A 17,148-nucleotide genomic window follows, 5' to 3' on the forward strand; every position below is an offset into this window, starting at 1 on the left:
ACAGATGGAAGAATAGGAAATCAGATTTGAATCACTGCCGTCAGCAGAAGCGAGTAGAGGCATAATGGTTTCTATACCAGATGCTCCCTCTTGACATTGGAAATACAGGTTTGGAACAGAGTGCTAAAGCTGCGGTACTGCAGTCCAAGTTCTGCTCACGACCTGGGTTCGATCCCGGCAGAAGCTGGGTTCAGGTAGCCGGCTCAAGGTTGACTCAGCCTTCCATCCTTCCGAGGTCGGTCAAATGAGGACCCAGCTTGCTGGGGGGAAAGTGTAGATGACGGGAAGGCAAGGGCAAACCACCCCGTAAAAAGTCTCCCATGAAAACAAGAAAGCAACGTCACCCCAGAGTCGGAAATGACTTGTGCGGGCACAGGGGACTATCTTTTTTTAAAAAAACCCTCTTCCCCCCTCCCCACCCTGCACAGCCAAATCTCAACAATGAGCCACACCGTAATCAGAACATGGGCCAGACATGAAGTTTAATTTAATAGAAATTCTTTTTTTCCCCCATACATTCAAGTGTGAACAAGTGATCTTACTCCCTACTCTCTTCCAGCAGCCTTCTCAGCTCCTTGCCCAGAAACATTTCCTCATCACCAAGACAGAACATTTATTGTCCTTTCCGCAGCCAGAGCATACACCACATCCCTTTGCTGCTGCTTTGCAATGTCCCCACCCCCACCCCCGCCACACAGGGAAAGTTAACCATCATGAAATATCCTACAGTGACCGTAAAAATGGGGCAAAAAAAAAAGGTCGTTTGATTTTTACACCTTTGCTTTTTATAAAAGCACTGAATGAATGGCAAGGAGCTGGGAGGGGGAGAAGGGGGCATTTTCTGCTCCTCTTTCCTAGAATTCCCAAGACTACTGGCCTTCTTTCCCACAGGGCTGAATACTGTCGGTGTCTTGCTTTTAAAATCTTCTTCGAGACTCAGAAGAGGCCGTCTCCCCCCCTCCCTAATCCACAGAGATACAAAACCACCACTCGGAGCTCTCCACAACTTGAAGGATGGGCAGAAAAGGAGGGCTGAGGCAAGCTCCGAAAAGGGAAACACACATTTGCTTTCCTGGAAGGCCGCTGGAGGTAGCAGCTTCCCGTGAAAGGAGCGGCCACGTTAAGGAATGCCACGCCAACGGCACAGCGTCCTCAAAAAGATTCTGTCCCTATGATTTGCCTTCTTAGGATACAGGTTTTTAAAGTTTCCCCTCTAACACACATGAATGAACAGTTGATGGTGTCTGGGGAAGGGGGCCAAGACAAAACAAACACACCAATAAAAAAAGAAAGTTCTTGTGTCTCATAGAGACATTACTGTTATCCCTTTCCTTAGTTGGGTTCAACCAAGCTAACGGCCTGGCACAGGCCCAGGGTGGGGCACAGGTGACAAGCACACCTGAGCCGCCTCCTCCTCACAGCTCGTCTTTTGCGGGGCCCTCTGTGTCCTCCTCTTCCTCCTTCTCTTCGTCTTCCTCATCGTCGTCTTCCTCCTCCTCATTGTCTTCGCCCTCCGCTTCGTCTTCTCCTTCCTCCTCTTTCTTCTTCTTGTCTTCCTCTTCCTGCTTCTTTCGCTGTTCTTCATCCTGCTGCTCCTTCATTTTCTTCTCGGCATCCTAAGGAAGACAAAGCGGACAACTCAGAGCACGGCCTGAAAAGGAGACTGCTGCGGAGGACAGAAACAGAGGCAGATCCTGGGAAGTCAGCACAAAGCCCAAGGACTGCAAGGAACCCTACACAACAGGGGTGGCCAAACTTGCTTAAAGGAAGAGCCACACACAACGTTGGATGCCGGAGAGCTGCAAGACAGGAAGGAAAGGCAGAAAGAAAGCAAATACATAGGGGAGGGAGATGGAGGTGGTAAGAAAGCAACTTCAAATGCCTTTTTCAAGCGGGCCTATGGGGCAGTGAGGGCATTGAGAGCCACACAATGTGTGTGAAAGAGCCACAGTTTGGCTACCCTTGAAACAGAATTTAACTTCTGGCATTCTCTAGCCAAAGTGTGGCAATACACACTAGGCTCAGGCAGCTTTAAAAATAGTTCAGTTAACCAGGGTTGCTAAACCAGGTTTAGCTGGCAAAGCTGAATCCAGTACGCAATTTCATTCACGGCATGAAATTTGGGACATACCTACTGACCTCACTTTGCCTACTGTAACGCTTCTGTAGCTCAAGATCTATGATTTTATTTAGAAAACTGATATTCCGCTCTTTCCTATAACGGGCTCAAGGTGGATCACAACATAGATTAGACAATAAAAACCAACAAGCCAAATTTAAAACAGTAAAACCAAAACAGCGGAACGATAAAACTAAATAAGGTGCATTACCGATGGAAAGGGCACATTCCACAAAACTTAAGTCCTATAAGGAACCATCAAAGATTACCTTTGTGAAAGTTAAGCAAAAGAAGCTATGCCCAAGTAGCACAGACCGCTCACCGCACAGGATGCAGGTAAAAGTATCTTACCTTAGTGGCCCCCCAGGTTTCTTTCCCAACTTCTTCAGCGTATTTCTCATCATCTGTGATCAGGAAGTTGTCGAAGATTGTGCCAGATTTAACCTGAAGCAGCAAGCAGAACAATGAATTCCTAGCTCCCTACCCAACCCTGAACAGTTCTGACAGCTACCAATACCAAAGACTGTCACCAAAAGCAGCACAGAATGCTGCTTGTAATCTTACTACCAAGCGAGTCCTTCAATCCACTATCTATCTCTGCCACTAGCAGAACACCCTAGGGCAGGGTTTCCCAAACTTTTCCCTCCCGTGGCCCCATCCTTTCCCCACTCAGAGACCGTGCGTCGGCCAGCTTTCCCTGTCCTTCTCTGAGGGACGGTGGTTCAGTAGTAGAGCATCTGCTTGGTAAGCAAAAGGTCCCAGGTTCAATCCCCGGCATCTCCATCGAAAAAGCGTCCAGGCAAGTAGGCATGAAAAACCACAGCTGGAGACCCTGGAGAGGGATGGTGGCTCAGTGGCAGAGCATCTGCTTGGAAAGCAGAAGGTCCCAGGTTCACTCCCCGGCATCTCCAACTAAAAAGGATCCAGGCAAGTAGGCGTGAAAAACCTCAGCTTACCCTGGAAGGCAGGAGAGGGACAGTGGCTCAGTGGCAGAGCATCTGCTTGGCAAGCAGAAGGTCCCAGGTTCAATCCCTGGCATCTCCAGCTAAAAAGGGTCCAGGGAAATAGGCATGAAAAACCTCAGCTTGAGACCCTGGAGAGCCGCTGCCAGTCTGAGTAGACAAGACTGACTTTGATGGACCCAGGAGGGTCTGATTCAGTAGAAGGCAGCTTCATATGTTCATATGATGTTTCCGAACATCAGAGAGGGACGGGGGAGGGCTTCTGGCCAGCATGCAGTGTCTGTAGCGCTCCGAGTGCTCCATGCAGCGTGGGGGGCAGGGGCTGGAGCACAGCACGGCATGCAGCACCGAAGACAGAGAGTGGAGGGGGCGGGGGTTGTTGGGCCACCCCTGGTGACCCAGTATTGAGACTTGCGTGGCCCAGTACGTGACCCTGCAAATAGGAAACACTGCCCTAGGGTCTTCAGCCATTTATTTACACTCTACTTTTCTGCCATACAATGCCAACATATAATAAAGGAAAAAGGACACATTTCAAATAAATCAGATGCAATACAATTAAAAGGTAATTTGTTAAGATGGCTGTAGAAGACAATTCCCAAGTACAGCTACCATGTCGAAGTACCAACCCCCCCCCTCCCCCGCCGCCAGCATTAATGACAGTTGAACAAACAGGAACAGGTTAACCTGAATTTGCAATGGGGGATTTCCCTAGATATCCGGGAGTCAAGTAGCATAGATTTGAAAGGCTGAAACTAATGCCCTGAAATTTGACCAGAGAAACTGGCACCCAGTGAAGGATATAACGCTTGTAAAGAAGATAACAGATTTATATCCCACCCTCCACTCTGAATCTCAAGAGTGGCTCACAATCTCCTTTATCTTCTCCCCCCACAACAGACACCCTGTGAGGTGGGTGGGGCTGAGAGAGCTCTCCCAGAAGCTGCCCTTTCAAGGACAACTCTGAGAGCTATAGCTCACCCAAGGCCGTTCTAGCAGCTGCAGGTGGAGGAGCGGGGAATCAAACCTGGTTCTCCCAGATAAGTGTTCGCACAGTTAACCACTACACTAAACTGGCTCTTTTGAGTGACATCACTACCTAAGCCTGCAAAAACAGCTAGCTTGGCTCCAAAATCAGCATCTTGGTAGAATGAGATTGCTTTTTTATTTTCTTCATTTGTTGTTCATCTTTCCCACTGAAAATAAAGGCCGACTGCGAAACAGAAACACTTCTATCTGCATTTGACTCATGCATTCATTCCCCTGCCTTCAGGGTCTGCTGACACAGTCGTACTTGTAGACGAAGCTACTGCTGTGTCCTCTACGCAGAGGCAGCTTCCAACCGTCCTCAACTGCAGCACTACAATAATCAAGCCAATACACTGTGCAATACAACTTTTCCTGAGGTACCAAGCTGGAGTCTGACTGAACTAGACTAGTACAAAAACCAACTCTTCCCGGAGACGACTTAAACTGATTTGTTAAAGGGATCTGCTGAACTACCTTTCCATCCCACCCCAGAAGGGGTGCACATGCAACGAGCCCACACTAAGATCTCTCTCTCAGCAGATGTGCAAAAAGCTAGCTCAGGGATGGCCAAACCTGCTTAACATAAGAGCCACATTGAATAAATGTCAAATGTTTGAGAGCCCCAAGGCACGAACGTCAGATGTTGGAAGGAAGATAGGGAGGGAGAGGTAGGAAGAAAACAACTTTTCACTCTAAATGCATTTTCCAAGCTACTGGCTGGCTGATGGGGGAGGGTAGACTTTGAAAGCCACACAATATGTGTGAAAAAGCCACATGCGGCTCCCGAGCCAGTTTGGCTCCCCTCGAGCTAGACTGTCAGCCTGCCTGAATAGATCCAGGTGGGCAGCCGTCTTGGTCTGAAGCAGTAGAACAAAGCAGGAGTCAAGTGCCACCTTTAAGACCAACAAAGTCGTATTCAGAATGGAAGCTTCCGTGTGCTCTAAGCACACTGCATCAGACAGTCTGAGGGTAGACAGTATAAACTCCATCCTACTGTCTGATGCAGTGTGCTTTGAGCACACGGAAGCTTCCATTCTGAATACGACTTTGTCAGCCTGCCTGAATATTAGGCATTCTCATTAACCATCCCCTGCGTTGCAGATGAAACTGCCATCTCTACATTCAAAAGACTGAGCAGCACTAACTCCTGTCATCATGTGCCTCCTTGAAGTGACACAGGCAACTCTACAACACTCAGCCTGTCACCCCCCTTAAGATATAGAGGAAGGGCTTTGGCATTCTTGGAGATCCCAAATTTCACAGAAAATACTAAGAGAGGAACTAACAGTAACCCCACCGGGAAGAACTCACCTGCCACAAGTCCAAGCCAATGACAGAAATGTCATCGTACTTGTACAGACTGGAATCTGGAGTATATTCAGGATTATCTATCTCCGGATGGATCCATTTCCCTTTGTAGTTGGGGTTGTCGATCTGACGAGGTTTCCACTCTCCCTGGGAAGCAGAAATGGAGGAAGTCAGAAATCCAGAAGCTGCTACAAACGGCACCCAAGCCCCAGCAGGCTTGTACTGAATAATCAGACATTTGGCAAGTCTTTGCATATGAGTGATTCACAGCACATGGCTCTGATATAGAAAGGGGTCAAAACTGGAAGAACATTTACAAACAATGCAGCAAAATCACGTTTATATGCTCACATAATGTTGTCGTTAAGCTCTTTGTGTAAAAAACTGTTTGTAATTAGTGTTAAGTGATTGCCAACACTGGTGGCGCCGCAAATGTTGTTTAATAATATAATAAATTTTATTTATACCCCGCCCTCCCCGCCAAGGCAGGATCAGGGCGGTTTAAAGATATTAAAGCGGTTATGCTTGTTAAATTGTGAGTAATCCAATGCACAAAATGTTTTTGTAACACTGAGCGTTTATTTGTTATCCTGATATAGCAAGGACTGTAATAAACCTTAAACCCCGACACATGATGTGCAATTACCAGTACAAGTTGTGTAACTCTAGTTCAGGGGCGTTGAACTCATTTGTTATGAGAGCCAGATTTTGACATAAATGAAACCTTGTCAGGCCGAGTCATAAAATGTAATGCCAAGGAGTGAAGATTAAAACTTTATAAAAGGCACAAACACAAGGTTTTTTAAAAACTTAAAACACGCTTGAAAGGTTAGGACTCTTGCATCAAAATCCGGAGACAGCGTCTGTTCTGTAGCAATCTTGAGTATGCTGTTCAGGTGTGTGGAAACTGCAAAACCGACACTTGATTTACTGACACTCATTGCAGAAATCTCATGGTCAATGCTTTGACCCTAAGAGCCAGGGGGAAACATGAAATGGCTGGGCATTGCGAGCTTTTGTACACAAGTTGCTTCATGTGCTGGTCAGCCAATGGAGAAAACAGAGGCTTTGCTCTGTAGCTCTTGTGCAATTGAGCAAGCCTGGCAAAGCAAGCTGTGAAGTAGAAGGAAGCAGATGACAGTGAGGTGCTCCCGGGCCTGATAAGAGCCCTCCAGGGGCCTGATCCAGCCCTTGGGAACAGTAATATTGAATTACCACCACTTTCTCTCAAAGAGGTGGAAGGCCTATTTCACTTCTATTCCTGCTCCTTATTGCAAGGTTATCACACCCACGGGGGCCGTGCAATACTGGGAAATTAATTTTCCTAGGGTCAGAGAAATGGCTGCCGGGAGATGGGAGAAAACAAGGCATATCCGTGATCCAAACACAGCACTAACTCACAGGATGATGGGACTAAAGTATCAGGATTGTTGCAACCAGCATTTCCACTCAAACTTGCTCAGCACCTTGCTACAGCCCCTCTCTCATATGGCTTTTTGTCCCAAACATGTTGTCTTGATCTACAAAGTTTTGAGGCTGGTCTTCCTTTCTCAATGACAGTAAAACCAGTGGATCCTCCTCCCCATACCCTGCTTTATTCCTAGCTCAAGACCACACTTCTGAGACCCGATCTGTTCTATTATAGCCAAAACACAGTTCTTGTATCCTCACCTTCCACCCTTTGAAACTGCCCCAACGCAGCTCTTTATGTAAAGTGGTCTGTTTCCTCTGCTGACCTCTTTTGGCCTGATGGGTCACAACTTTGCTAGTTTCCTTTTTTGCATGTGTTACAAGTTGTCCTCACTGCTCTTCAAAACAGACACCCCCATTCTACACACATGCTCCGGAGAACGTTCTCTTACCAAGAGCTCCGACAGCCAAGCTGATTTCTGCAGATGCGCCGCACTGACAAATCATCTAACTGCTACTAACCAAAGTACTTGCAATTTTAACCTAGCTACCAGAATTGGACTCGACTGCGCAACTGAACAGCAACAACAAAAACAAGTATCCAGGGTTTTAGATTTACATGAATGCTTGAAGCTCAATTCAGGAACAGCCCGTGGGTTCTCAAGCTTATAACAACTCAATACCAAGGCCCTTTTCTGCTGCACCAAAGATTCCTCAATTTCTCACCCAACTGAGGAACTTTTAATCTAGCTAGGGGCATAATTTTCCCTACAAACAACGCATCTCTCTCAGACACACACATGCACACCCTAGAAGAGGTAAGGATGAGCGTTGCCTCCGGTTTTTGTCTTCCGGTTCTGTTTAAAAGTCTGTCATGGAGTGATCTCAAGTCACTGAAAGGGCTTTAACTGATTAACCCAGCAACACGACAGGAGCCCCCCGTTACCTTGTACTCTGGATTCTGGATCACTGGCGGTTCCCACTCCCCGTCCATCTCTTCATCCCAGTCCTCCGGCTTCTTGGCGTCAGGATCAGGGATATGTTCTGGCTTATCCCAGTCCTGTCAAAGAAATGGAAACAGACGCTTGAGACACTGTTAAGCTGTTCCTTGGACTGAATTTACAACAGTTTATCTTCCGCACTCTCCCACAAGAGAGCCTCTTCACTGACTCCCCACCGTGCCCCCCAAGCTTTTCTCGAGGCAGAAAAGTTTTCCTGTTAAGGTCTCTCTGACGTGCCACGTCTATTAGTGACCATGAATTCCCATCACTGCCTGTCATGACCCAGGGCCTAGTGAGGCCTACAGGCCCCAGAGAAGCCTGCCTAGGAGTCAGTGGGGAAAGCCTGCATATCCCAGCATCCCTTCTGACTGGGTGGCAAGATTTTGGAGGGAAACTAGCCCAGAGAGGGGTGAGGTCTGGGAAGAGAGCGTAAAAGAGCCAAGCCCAGGCAGGGGGTGTCCTTTCCTGGAGAGGCTGCAGGCAGAGAAGGAGGAAGGCTCTCTGGAAGAGGCAGCAGGGAAAGGTCCCTTACCCAAGGGGGTGAGTGCTGGTTACTAGCGTAGGGATTGTATAGTTAAAAGCGTCAGGGCTTTTGTTTTCTTTGCACCAACCTTTACTGCTTTCATACTCACTTTAGCACTAAATCTTTATCACCCACTTATTGTTTAGAGCAGGGTTGGGGAACGCCCAGCCCGTGGCCGATTGGTCTGAACCTCAGGGATTGCTGGGCTGAGCCGAATGGCGGCCTCCCTGGGCCCAGCTGGCTGGTGAGGATCGTGAGATGCATCAGCCTCCCTGGGAGCCAGCTGGCCGGCAGGGATCATGGGGCCCAGTCATGCAGTAGCCTCCCTGGGGCCTGGCTGGCTGGCCAGGATCACTGCTGGGCCTGGAAAAATCACTGTCAAAGTTCAGGTGAGTTTCCTCATTTCTTTCTTTTCCTTTCTTTCTATTTCTTCTCCCCATTTGTTTTCCTTAATTCTCCTTTCTTTATTTCCCTTTCCCCTCATTTCTATATTTCCATTTCTTCACCACCTTTATTTCCCTTTATTCCCCCCATTTGTTTATTTCCCTTTCTTCCCCCTTTTCTTTATTTTCCTTTATTGCCCAGCTACCACCAGTTCCATTTGCACTTATCCTAATATGCTAATGAGTGTGTGACCTAATATGCTAACATTAGGGGATGTGGTCTAATATGCTAAGGAATTCCTGCTTTTTTTCTACAAAAAAAGCCCTAGACCTAGGCATTTGCCTAGGGTGGTGGGGTAGTGTGTGTGTGTGCACACCAAATTAGGATCTCCCCACATGACTTCAAATAGAAAAGCAATTATTTGCATTAATCTTGATGGCCTGAATCGTTCTTCCACAACGAAGCACTGTTTTTTATGTTGATAATTTTGTATGGCCCACAAATGATGTTATAAATATCCAAATGGCCCTTGGCAGAAAAACAGGTTCCCCGCTCCTGGTTTAGAGCAGTAATAATATATATATATTTTGTTGTTATACTGCCTGGGTTCGCACGTCTCCTTGGTCACAATTAGGAGGTGTTTCTTAGTGGTTGGGTGCTCTGGGCCCCTCATACAGACCCTGACCAGAGTGGTGGCAGCCAGCAGAAGGCCCTGCTGTGTGACCCTGCCCCCCACTAACCTCTGGCTTTGTGTCTTCCGGGTCGTCTATCTTTGCCCTTTCGTCCCAGTCGTCTGGTTTCTTGGCCTCTGGATCCTTAATCTTCTTTGGGGGCAAGAAATCCCAGTCGTCCTCCAAGTTACCAGACTCCACTTTGCTGTTGTCTATCTTCACCTCGTATGTGTTGTCAGGCCGCACAATGAGGGTGTAGAGGTGGGTGAATTCATCATCCTGCCAAACGAAGCACAACACTTTGCTCACGAGATGAGCCGCTGATCCCTTTCTTCTCCAGGGGAGAGAAACCGCTACCTTCTCAGAGCCACTTCTACCCTCCAAGAACACAGAAAGCGTCAAGCACCGGTACAAAAAACTTTCTTTCAAACACTCACTTTGCAACGGATGTCCTTATTGATCAAGACGTTTTTGCCTTTGTAGTTGAAGATCACATGGACTTTCTTAGTTCCAGGGCCACAGATATCAGGACCTACGTCGGAGACAAAAGTTCTTTCAGAAAACCCCACGTGAAAGAGACCACAGCCAGAACAATTTGTGTAAAGCAGAGGTGGCCAACTGTAGCTCTCCAGATGTTTTTTTTGCCTACAACTCCCATCAGCCCCAGCCATTGGCCATGCTGGCTGGGGCTGATGGGAGCTGTAGGCAAAAAACATCTGGAGAGCTACCGTTGGCCACCCCTGGTGCAAAGGACAAAGAATGTTGTGATGACAGATGCAAGCCTTCTAAGATTCTCCATTCTGAACCTGTAGTGGGTTAATTCTATCCTTGCAAGGTGGAGCCAACAGCTGCGGTGAATTAAGCCTGTGGTAGCCTAATAGGCAGGTGGTGAGCTGAAGAGCCAGGCCCTCACAGCTGGAGTAGAATTTTGGAGAGAGGAGACAATGCAGATGGTGCCTGTGGGGAATCTGCAGTTTATCATCTTTTGATTGCCGGAAAAGGCTCTCTCCAGAAGCCGTGGAAGAATTTGTTGAAGGCTTGGAGCTGTTAAGGTGGTAACTATTAGGAAGTGGCGGCTACAAGCATGGACAGCTTCAAGAGGGGGTTAGATAAAAATATGGAGCAGAGGTTCATCAGTAGCTAGTAGCCACAGTGTGTATATATATATATACATGTGTGTATATATATATATAATTTTTTTGGCCACTGTGTGACACAGAGTGTTGGACTGGAGGGGCCACTGGCCTGATCCAACATGGCTTCTCTTATGTTCTTATGACACAGCGTTTTGGACTGGACGGGCCATTGGCTTGATCCAACATGGCCTCTCTTGTGTTCTGGTCAGGTGCTGGTCATGACCTTTAAAGCCCTATATGGCCAAGGGCCTGTCTACCTGAGGGACCGTATCTCCCTATATGAGCCCCAGAGAGCACTGAGGTCGGCTGGTAAGCACCAGCTGAATATACCTGGGCCAAGGGAGGCCAGATTAAAGACCACCCGGGATCGGGCCTTCTCCGTTGCGGCCCCACTACTCTGGAACCAACTCCAAGAGGTACGGGCCCTGCGATGTGTAAATCAATTTCGCAGGGCCTGTAAGACATACCTCTTCAGAATAGCCTTCGCCCATGCTGAGCTAAGATAACGTCGCTGTGTATGTTTCTTCTCTTCTACTGAATTTAAGATCTATTTAGCACCTTAATATTAATTTTAAATGTAACTGTACACTGATTTAAGATAATTTTATTGTTTTATATGATTTTATTATATTGTATTGCACTTACATGTTGTGAGCCGCCCTGAGCCTGCTTGTGCGGGGAGGGCGGGATACAAATAAAAAGTTATTATTATTATTATTATTATGTGACAGAGTGCTGGACTGGATGGGCCACTGGCCTGATCCAACATGGCTTCTCTTATGTTCTTATGTAACTGGACTAGTATCATTATTTTGACTCCCCCCCCCCACACACTTTTTCGAATTTTCCAAATAAAGGACTGTACTTTTGGAATAAGGAGTTTCCTTCCTTGTGCAGCAAACAGCCTACAGCCGGGTGGAAGAGCCCTATCTGGGAAGGCTTCTGAAGGAGCAACCTTCATTACAACTCTTCTTCAGTGGGTATCAAGTCTCATACCACTTCCTAGGAGGACATTCACAAGCCATTCCCCCCCCGCCCCATCCCGGGAAGCCACAGAGCACTGGACCACAAGGTCCCCCTCCCAGCCTTTTTGAGCCTGTGGGCAGCCTTGCAATTCTGACACAGCACAGCAGGTGAAGTCACACAGCGGCTGCCACAGGTGAACTTGACCACGCAGCCTTTAGTCACACAGAGGTGATCAGTTTTGTGCTCTGGCGGCAGCTACTGCCGGAGCAACGCTGTTAAACAATCTGCCCAGCCTATCAAAGCACGAGTGGTCACTCAGCAGCCTTGCTGTACAGAAGCCCCGCCCACATTCAAAAAAACCACTTGGGGGGCACCAGGAGAGGTATTGGCAAGCGCCACAACAGCCAGGGGACACCACGTCGGGGAATCCTTGAGTGCTGGCACCGACGCCTGCAGCCTTCCACAATCTCCGTCCAATGGCAAAGAAGCAGGAGCCAATGCCGCAAGCCTCACCCATGTGATTACGTACCGGATTCGCTACAAAGTGCTGGTTATTACCTTTAAAGCCCTATATGGCTGAGGACCGGCCTACCTGAGGGACCATCTTTCCCCATATGAGCCCCAGAGAGCACTGAGGTCAGCAGGGAAAAACAAACTGACCATCCCTGGGCCAAAAGAGGCTAAACTCCAGAACACTCGCACACGGGCCTTTTCCATCGCAGCCCCATGCCTATGGAATCAGCTTCCGGAGGAGGTGCAGGCCCTGCGGAGCCTTGACCAGTTCCGCAGGGCCTGCAAGACCACCCTTTTTAAGCTGGCGTTTACGGACGGCTGATCCATGATTGTTCAATAAAGGGATCCACCAATATGGTTCTGTTTAAGGACCCTCGTTATCATGTAAACTGACAGAAATAGCGCCAGGAACACCATTGCTACTGTCAGATTAAGTTGTGTATTGACTGTTTTTAAATAATGTTAATTTTAACGCTTATATTCACTGCATAAACAGGTTTCCTACCTGTAACTGATGATCTTCGAGTGGTCATCTGTGCAGTCACACTGATGGGATATAGGCGCCCGCGCCGATCTCGATCGGTATTCTTGAAAGCTGCGGATTTCCGCGCCCCAGGCCCAGTGCGCATGCGCAGAAGCCCCACCGCGCATGCTCACAGGGACCGGAGCGGACATCCCGCCAGTTCCTTCTGACCGCTGCGTAAGCCCTTAGAGATGGACCGGCAGCGGAGGGGAAGGAGGGCGGGTAGTGTGACTGCACAGATGACCACTCGAAGATCATCAGTTACAGGTAGGAAACCTGTTTATCTTCTTCGTGGTCTCTGTGCATCACACTGATGGGAGATTAGCAAGCCAGAGTCCTACCTGGAGGAGGGTGCAACGGTCCATCAGCGAGAAACCTCTTGAAGCACCGCACGGCCCACTGATACACGTCTACGCCAGTCCAGGTCCAACGCATAATGGCTCACAAACGTATGCGAGGAGGACCAAGTGGCAGCATCACAAATGTCTTTCAGTGGTATTCCTCTCATAAAGGCTGCCGAGGTCGCTAGGGCTCTAGTGGAATGAGCTCTAACCTGTCTTGGCAGGGGTTGTTTGTTCAACAGGTAGCACAGCTTTATAGTCTCAGTTATCCACTTCGAGATCCGCTGTGGCGAAACTCTCACACCTTGCGACGTTGTGGAATATGAGACAAAGAGTCTAGGGTCCTTACGTTCAGGCCTTACTCTATGTAAGTAAAACGAGAGTGCCCTCTTTACATCTAGTGTATGGAGTCTCCTTTCCGACTCCGTACTTGGATTAGGAAAGTACGTGGGTAGGTAAATTTCCGCGTTCAGGTGAAAGGCGGAGGTTACTTTCGGGAGAAAGGTTATATCAGGGCGTAGCCCCACTCCCTCCGCGCTGAATCTCAAATATGGGTCGTCGCAGCGCAGTGCTGCCAGTTCACCGACCCTGCGAGCAGAGGTAACGGCCACTAAGAAGGCTGTCTTCCAGGATAGTAATTGCAAGGAACATGTCGCCATAGGCTCGAAGGGTTTCCCTGTTAAAGCCCGCAATACTGCTGGGAGGTCCCAAGCAGGAGCAGGGACTCGTACCGCGGGGTACAATCTTGCCAGGCCCTTTAAGAACCGTTTCGTATCAGGGTGTGAGAACACCGAGTGGCCTTCAAGTTGCTCATGATTAGCCGATATGGCGGCTAAGTACACTCTCACAGATGACACTGTCAGTCCCTTGTCAAGGAGTGAGAGTAGAAAGTCTAGTATTAGTGGGAGACCTGCAGTCTTGGGTTCCCTGTTAGTTCTAATCACAAATTGGCTAAACCTTGCCCATTTATATCCATACGATTTCCTAGTGGATGATTTTCTACTGTTTAGCATGACATCCAGGGCTCTATCAGATAACCTTGTCACACCAGTCTCCACGCCGTGAGTTTCAAGTGAGGCACGTCGTGGTGAATCACTCGTCCCTCGTGTGATAGCAGAAGGTCTGAGTTCGTTGGAAAGTGGTGGAACATTCCGCCGGACAGCTTCAGTATCGGGGAGAACCATTGTTGTCTGGGCCACCATGGTGTGATGAGGATCCCCTTGGGGCGTTCGAATTGAATCTTGTGAACCACCCTTGTGATTAGTGGGATCGGTGGGAAGAGGTACACATGTAAGCGAGCCCATGGGATCAGTAACCCGTCTCCTAACGATAGAGGGTCCGCACCCCCTCTGCAGCAAAATTTGGCGCATTTCGAGGTGTTGCGTGTGGCGAAGACATCCACTTCCGGTGTGCCCCACTTCTGGAATACCGGTTGGAGGAACTCCCAATTGAGTTCCCACTCGTGGAGTGAGGCCCCTCCTCGACTGAGGTAATCTGCACAGGCATTCAGATTGCCCGGTAAGTGCGTGGCTACTAGGGTAGCGTCCGATTCTCTGCAGATTTCCCAAATCTTTAGTGCTAGAAGGCATAACTTTCGTGAGACTGTACCGCCCTGCCTGTTCACGTAAGATAGGGCTGTGGTGTTGTCTGTCAAGATCGCTACTGTTTTCCCCACAATTAGGTGTCTGAATGAGAGAATGGCATGATGTATGGCCAGCAGCTCCAGGAAATTGATGTGGTAGCGCAGAAGATTCTGAGGCCATCTGCCCCCCACACACATGCCTTCTGCGTGTGCTCCCCAGCCCCATAAGGATGCATCCGTCGTTATGGTCAACGTAGGGGTCTGTCTGTGGAACGGGGCCCCTTGGAGGAGGTTGTGCTCCTCCTGCCACCAGGATAGGGTCCAGACTACCGTCGCAGGGACAGTCAGTTGGCGCGAGGGGAGATCCGTCTGACAGTTGAACATGCGCAGGAACCACAACTGTAGTATTCGCATGTGGAACCTGGCGAATTTCAACACTGCTGTTGTCGCTGCCATCAGTCCCAGGAGGCGTTGGACTTGGAACGCTGTGACTGTAGGGTTGGTTAGGAATACATGAATCAGAGACCTGATGTCCTCCGCCCTTTGTGTCGGGAGGAATGCCTTGCAGGTTTGTGAGTCCAGAATGGCCCCTATGAACCGTACCCTCTGAGAGGGCTGCAGTGCCGATTTCTTTAGGTTGACCTGTAAGCCTAAGTTTCGCAGAAGGGTTAAGGTGACCTCTATATGCTGTAGTAATAGAGGTTGTGAGCTTGCCACCAGCAGCCAATCGTCTATGTAAGGAAAGATAGTGATTCCTTGTAGACGTAGATGGGCTGCCACCACCACCATAGTTTTTGTAAACACTCTCGGTGCCGTGGAGAGGCCAAAGGGCAAAGCTTTGTATTGGTAGTGGGAGTCTCCAATTGCAAACCTGAGAAACTTCCTGCAGTCCTGATGTATCGTTACATGAAAGTAGGCGTCTTGCAGGTCTAGCGTGGCCATCCAATCGCCTTGGTTCAGGAGGGGTAGGATGTTTTGCAGAGAGACCATTCTGAATTTTTGGTTTGGAATGAACTGGTTCAGGCCTCGTAGGTCCATAATGGGTCGAAGGCCTCCATCCTTTTTGGGAATGGTAAAATATCGGGAGTAGAAGCCTTGTCCCATCTGGTTGGTTGGTACCTGTTCTATTGCGTCTTTCAGGAGAAGGGATTGAACCTCTGTCCTTAGTGTGGGGGATACCCTGGTGTGGATGACTGTGGGAACTGTCGGGTTTTCTCTGAATTCTATTTGATAACCCATCCGGATTATCGACAACACCCATTTGTCCGTAGTGATTGTGGACCATGCCCGGTAGTATGGGAAAAGTCTGGTACGGTCCGGGTCCAAAGGGGAGGGGGTAAAACGGGGGGAAGGGCAGTCAAAGACCCTGTTTAGACGGTCTATTCCCTTTTTGTCTGGATTGCTGTGACGGAGTAGGTGAGTACTTCGTTTTGGGGTTGTACGGAGGTTTGGAGTAAGATGTGGAGCCTTTAGGCCTCCATTGTTGTTCTGCGGGTTGCTTGGAGAACGGCTTCTTACTCCACGGTTTGTTCCAGGAACGTCTGCTTTGGGTCCTAGATGAGATGGGAACCCCCAAATTGCGAGATGTTTTAATGCTTTTATCCATCTCCTGTAGTGTGGCATCTGTAGTGGAGCTGAATAATCCACTTCCATCGAATGGGAGATCTTCGATGCAGGATTGAGTATCCGGCTGGAGCGCTGTAGATCTCAGCCAAGAGTGACGTCTTAAGGTGATCGCTGAGGTAAGTGTCTTTGCTGCAATGTCACCTGCGTGTTTTGCCGAATTGATTTGTTGTTTTGCTAATGCAATGCCTTCCCTTTGTATCTTCTTCATTGCCTGTTTAGTTTGTTCGGACAGGTCTGGTAGAGCCGATAATTGGTCCCATAGGGCGTATTGGTAACGGCCCATACACGCTCCATAATTTGCAACTTTTATTCCTAACGAACCTGCTGTGTAGAACCTTCTGCCCAGGTTATCTAGCTTTTTTCCCTCTTTGTCTGGGGGAGCAGCGTGTGTCTTTCTGGCCTTCGAGGATGACGCTACTACTACCGAGTTTGGTTTTGGGTGTGTAAATAAAAACTCTGCTGTGGACTCCTGGACTCGGTACATATGGTCCAGCCTTCGGGAGCTTATCGGTGTTGAAGCTGGTTTGTCCCACGACGATTTTGTGGTGTGGAGCATGACTGTTGTAAGCGGTAAAGCGACGGCCGTCGAGGTGTCTAGCTGGACGACATCGAACACGTTGTCGGTAACTACCGGCTCCGGCTGGACCATCGGTAGCGACAGGGTGTGTGCCATCCGTTTAATTAGGTCCCCGTACGATTTTAGGTCCTCGGATGGGGATATGGGGAGTTCCTCGCCCACCTTACTCGATGGTGCCGGTTCCTCTGGGGAGGAAATGTCGTGGACTTCCCGGGGGGAGCCTTCCTCTGATCTGGGGGAGCCTTCTATGGACTCCGAGTGCTCCGAAGAATGTCTGGGCGTCTCCGACGCTCTCGGCGACTCAGGGGTCTTCCGGCTCTCCGAACTCCGCCGTCGAGGGGAAGTTTTCTGTGTCTTTGGCGGTGTGTCAGGTGGTTTGGACACCGACGCCGACGCTGTGTGTCTTGGTCGGTAAGATGTCCGGGATCTGACCGAGGCTTCGGACTGCTGGTCCCAATCTAGGTGTCTGGGTGGGAA

At 49.0% G+C, this 17,148-nt stretch overlaps 1 protein-coding gene across 1 annotated transcript in view; it reads right to left on the bottom strand.

Annotated features, from left to right (window-relative positions):
- Window positions 1-465: 465 nt before the first annotated feature.
- CALR (calreticulin) overlaps window positions 466-17,148 on the bottom strand; it is a 28,267-nt gene continuing 11,584 nt past the window's right edge. Inside the window, exons 4-9 of the mRNA XM_060252676.1 lie at window positions 9,845-9,939; window positions 9,477-9,686; window positions 7,775-7,888; window positions 5,422-5,565; window positions 2,471-2,563; window positions 466-1,616 (exon numbers count right to left, since the gene is read on the bottom strand). Of these exons, the coding sequence (XP_060108659.1) occupies window positions 1,416-1,616; window positions 2,471-2,563; window positions 5,422-5,565; window positions 7,775-7,888; window positions 9,477-9,686; window positions 9,845-9,939 (857 nt within the window). The 3' untranslated portion in view covers window positions 466-1,415. The remainder of the gene's footprint in view (window positions 1,617-2,470; window positions 2,564-5,421; window positions 5,566-7,774; window positions 7,889-9,476; window positions 9,687-9,844; window positions 9,940-17,148) is intronic.

The sequence above is a fragment of the Heteronotia binoei genome, chromosome 13 (assembly GCF_032191835.1).
Source record: "Heteronotia binoei isolate CCM8104 ecotype False Entrance Well chromosome 13, APGP_CSIRO_Hbin_v1, whole genome shotgun sequence".
Taxonomy (NCBI): Eukaryota; Metazoa; Chordata; class Lepidosauria; order Squamata; family Gekkonidae; genus Heteronotia; species Heteronotia binoei.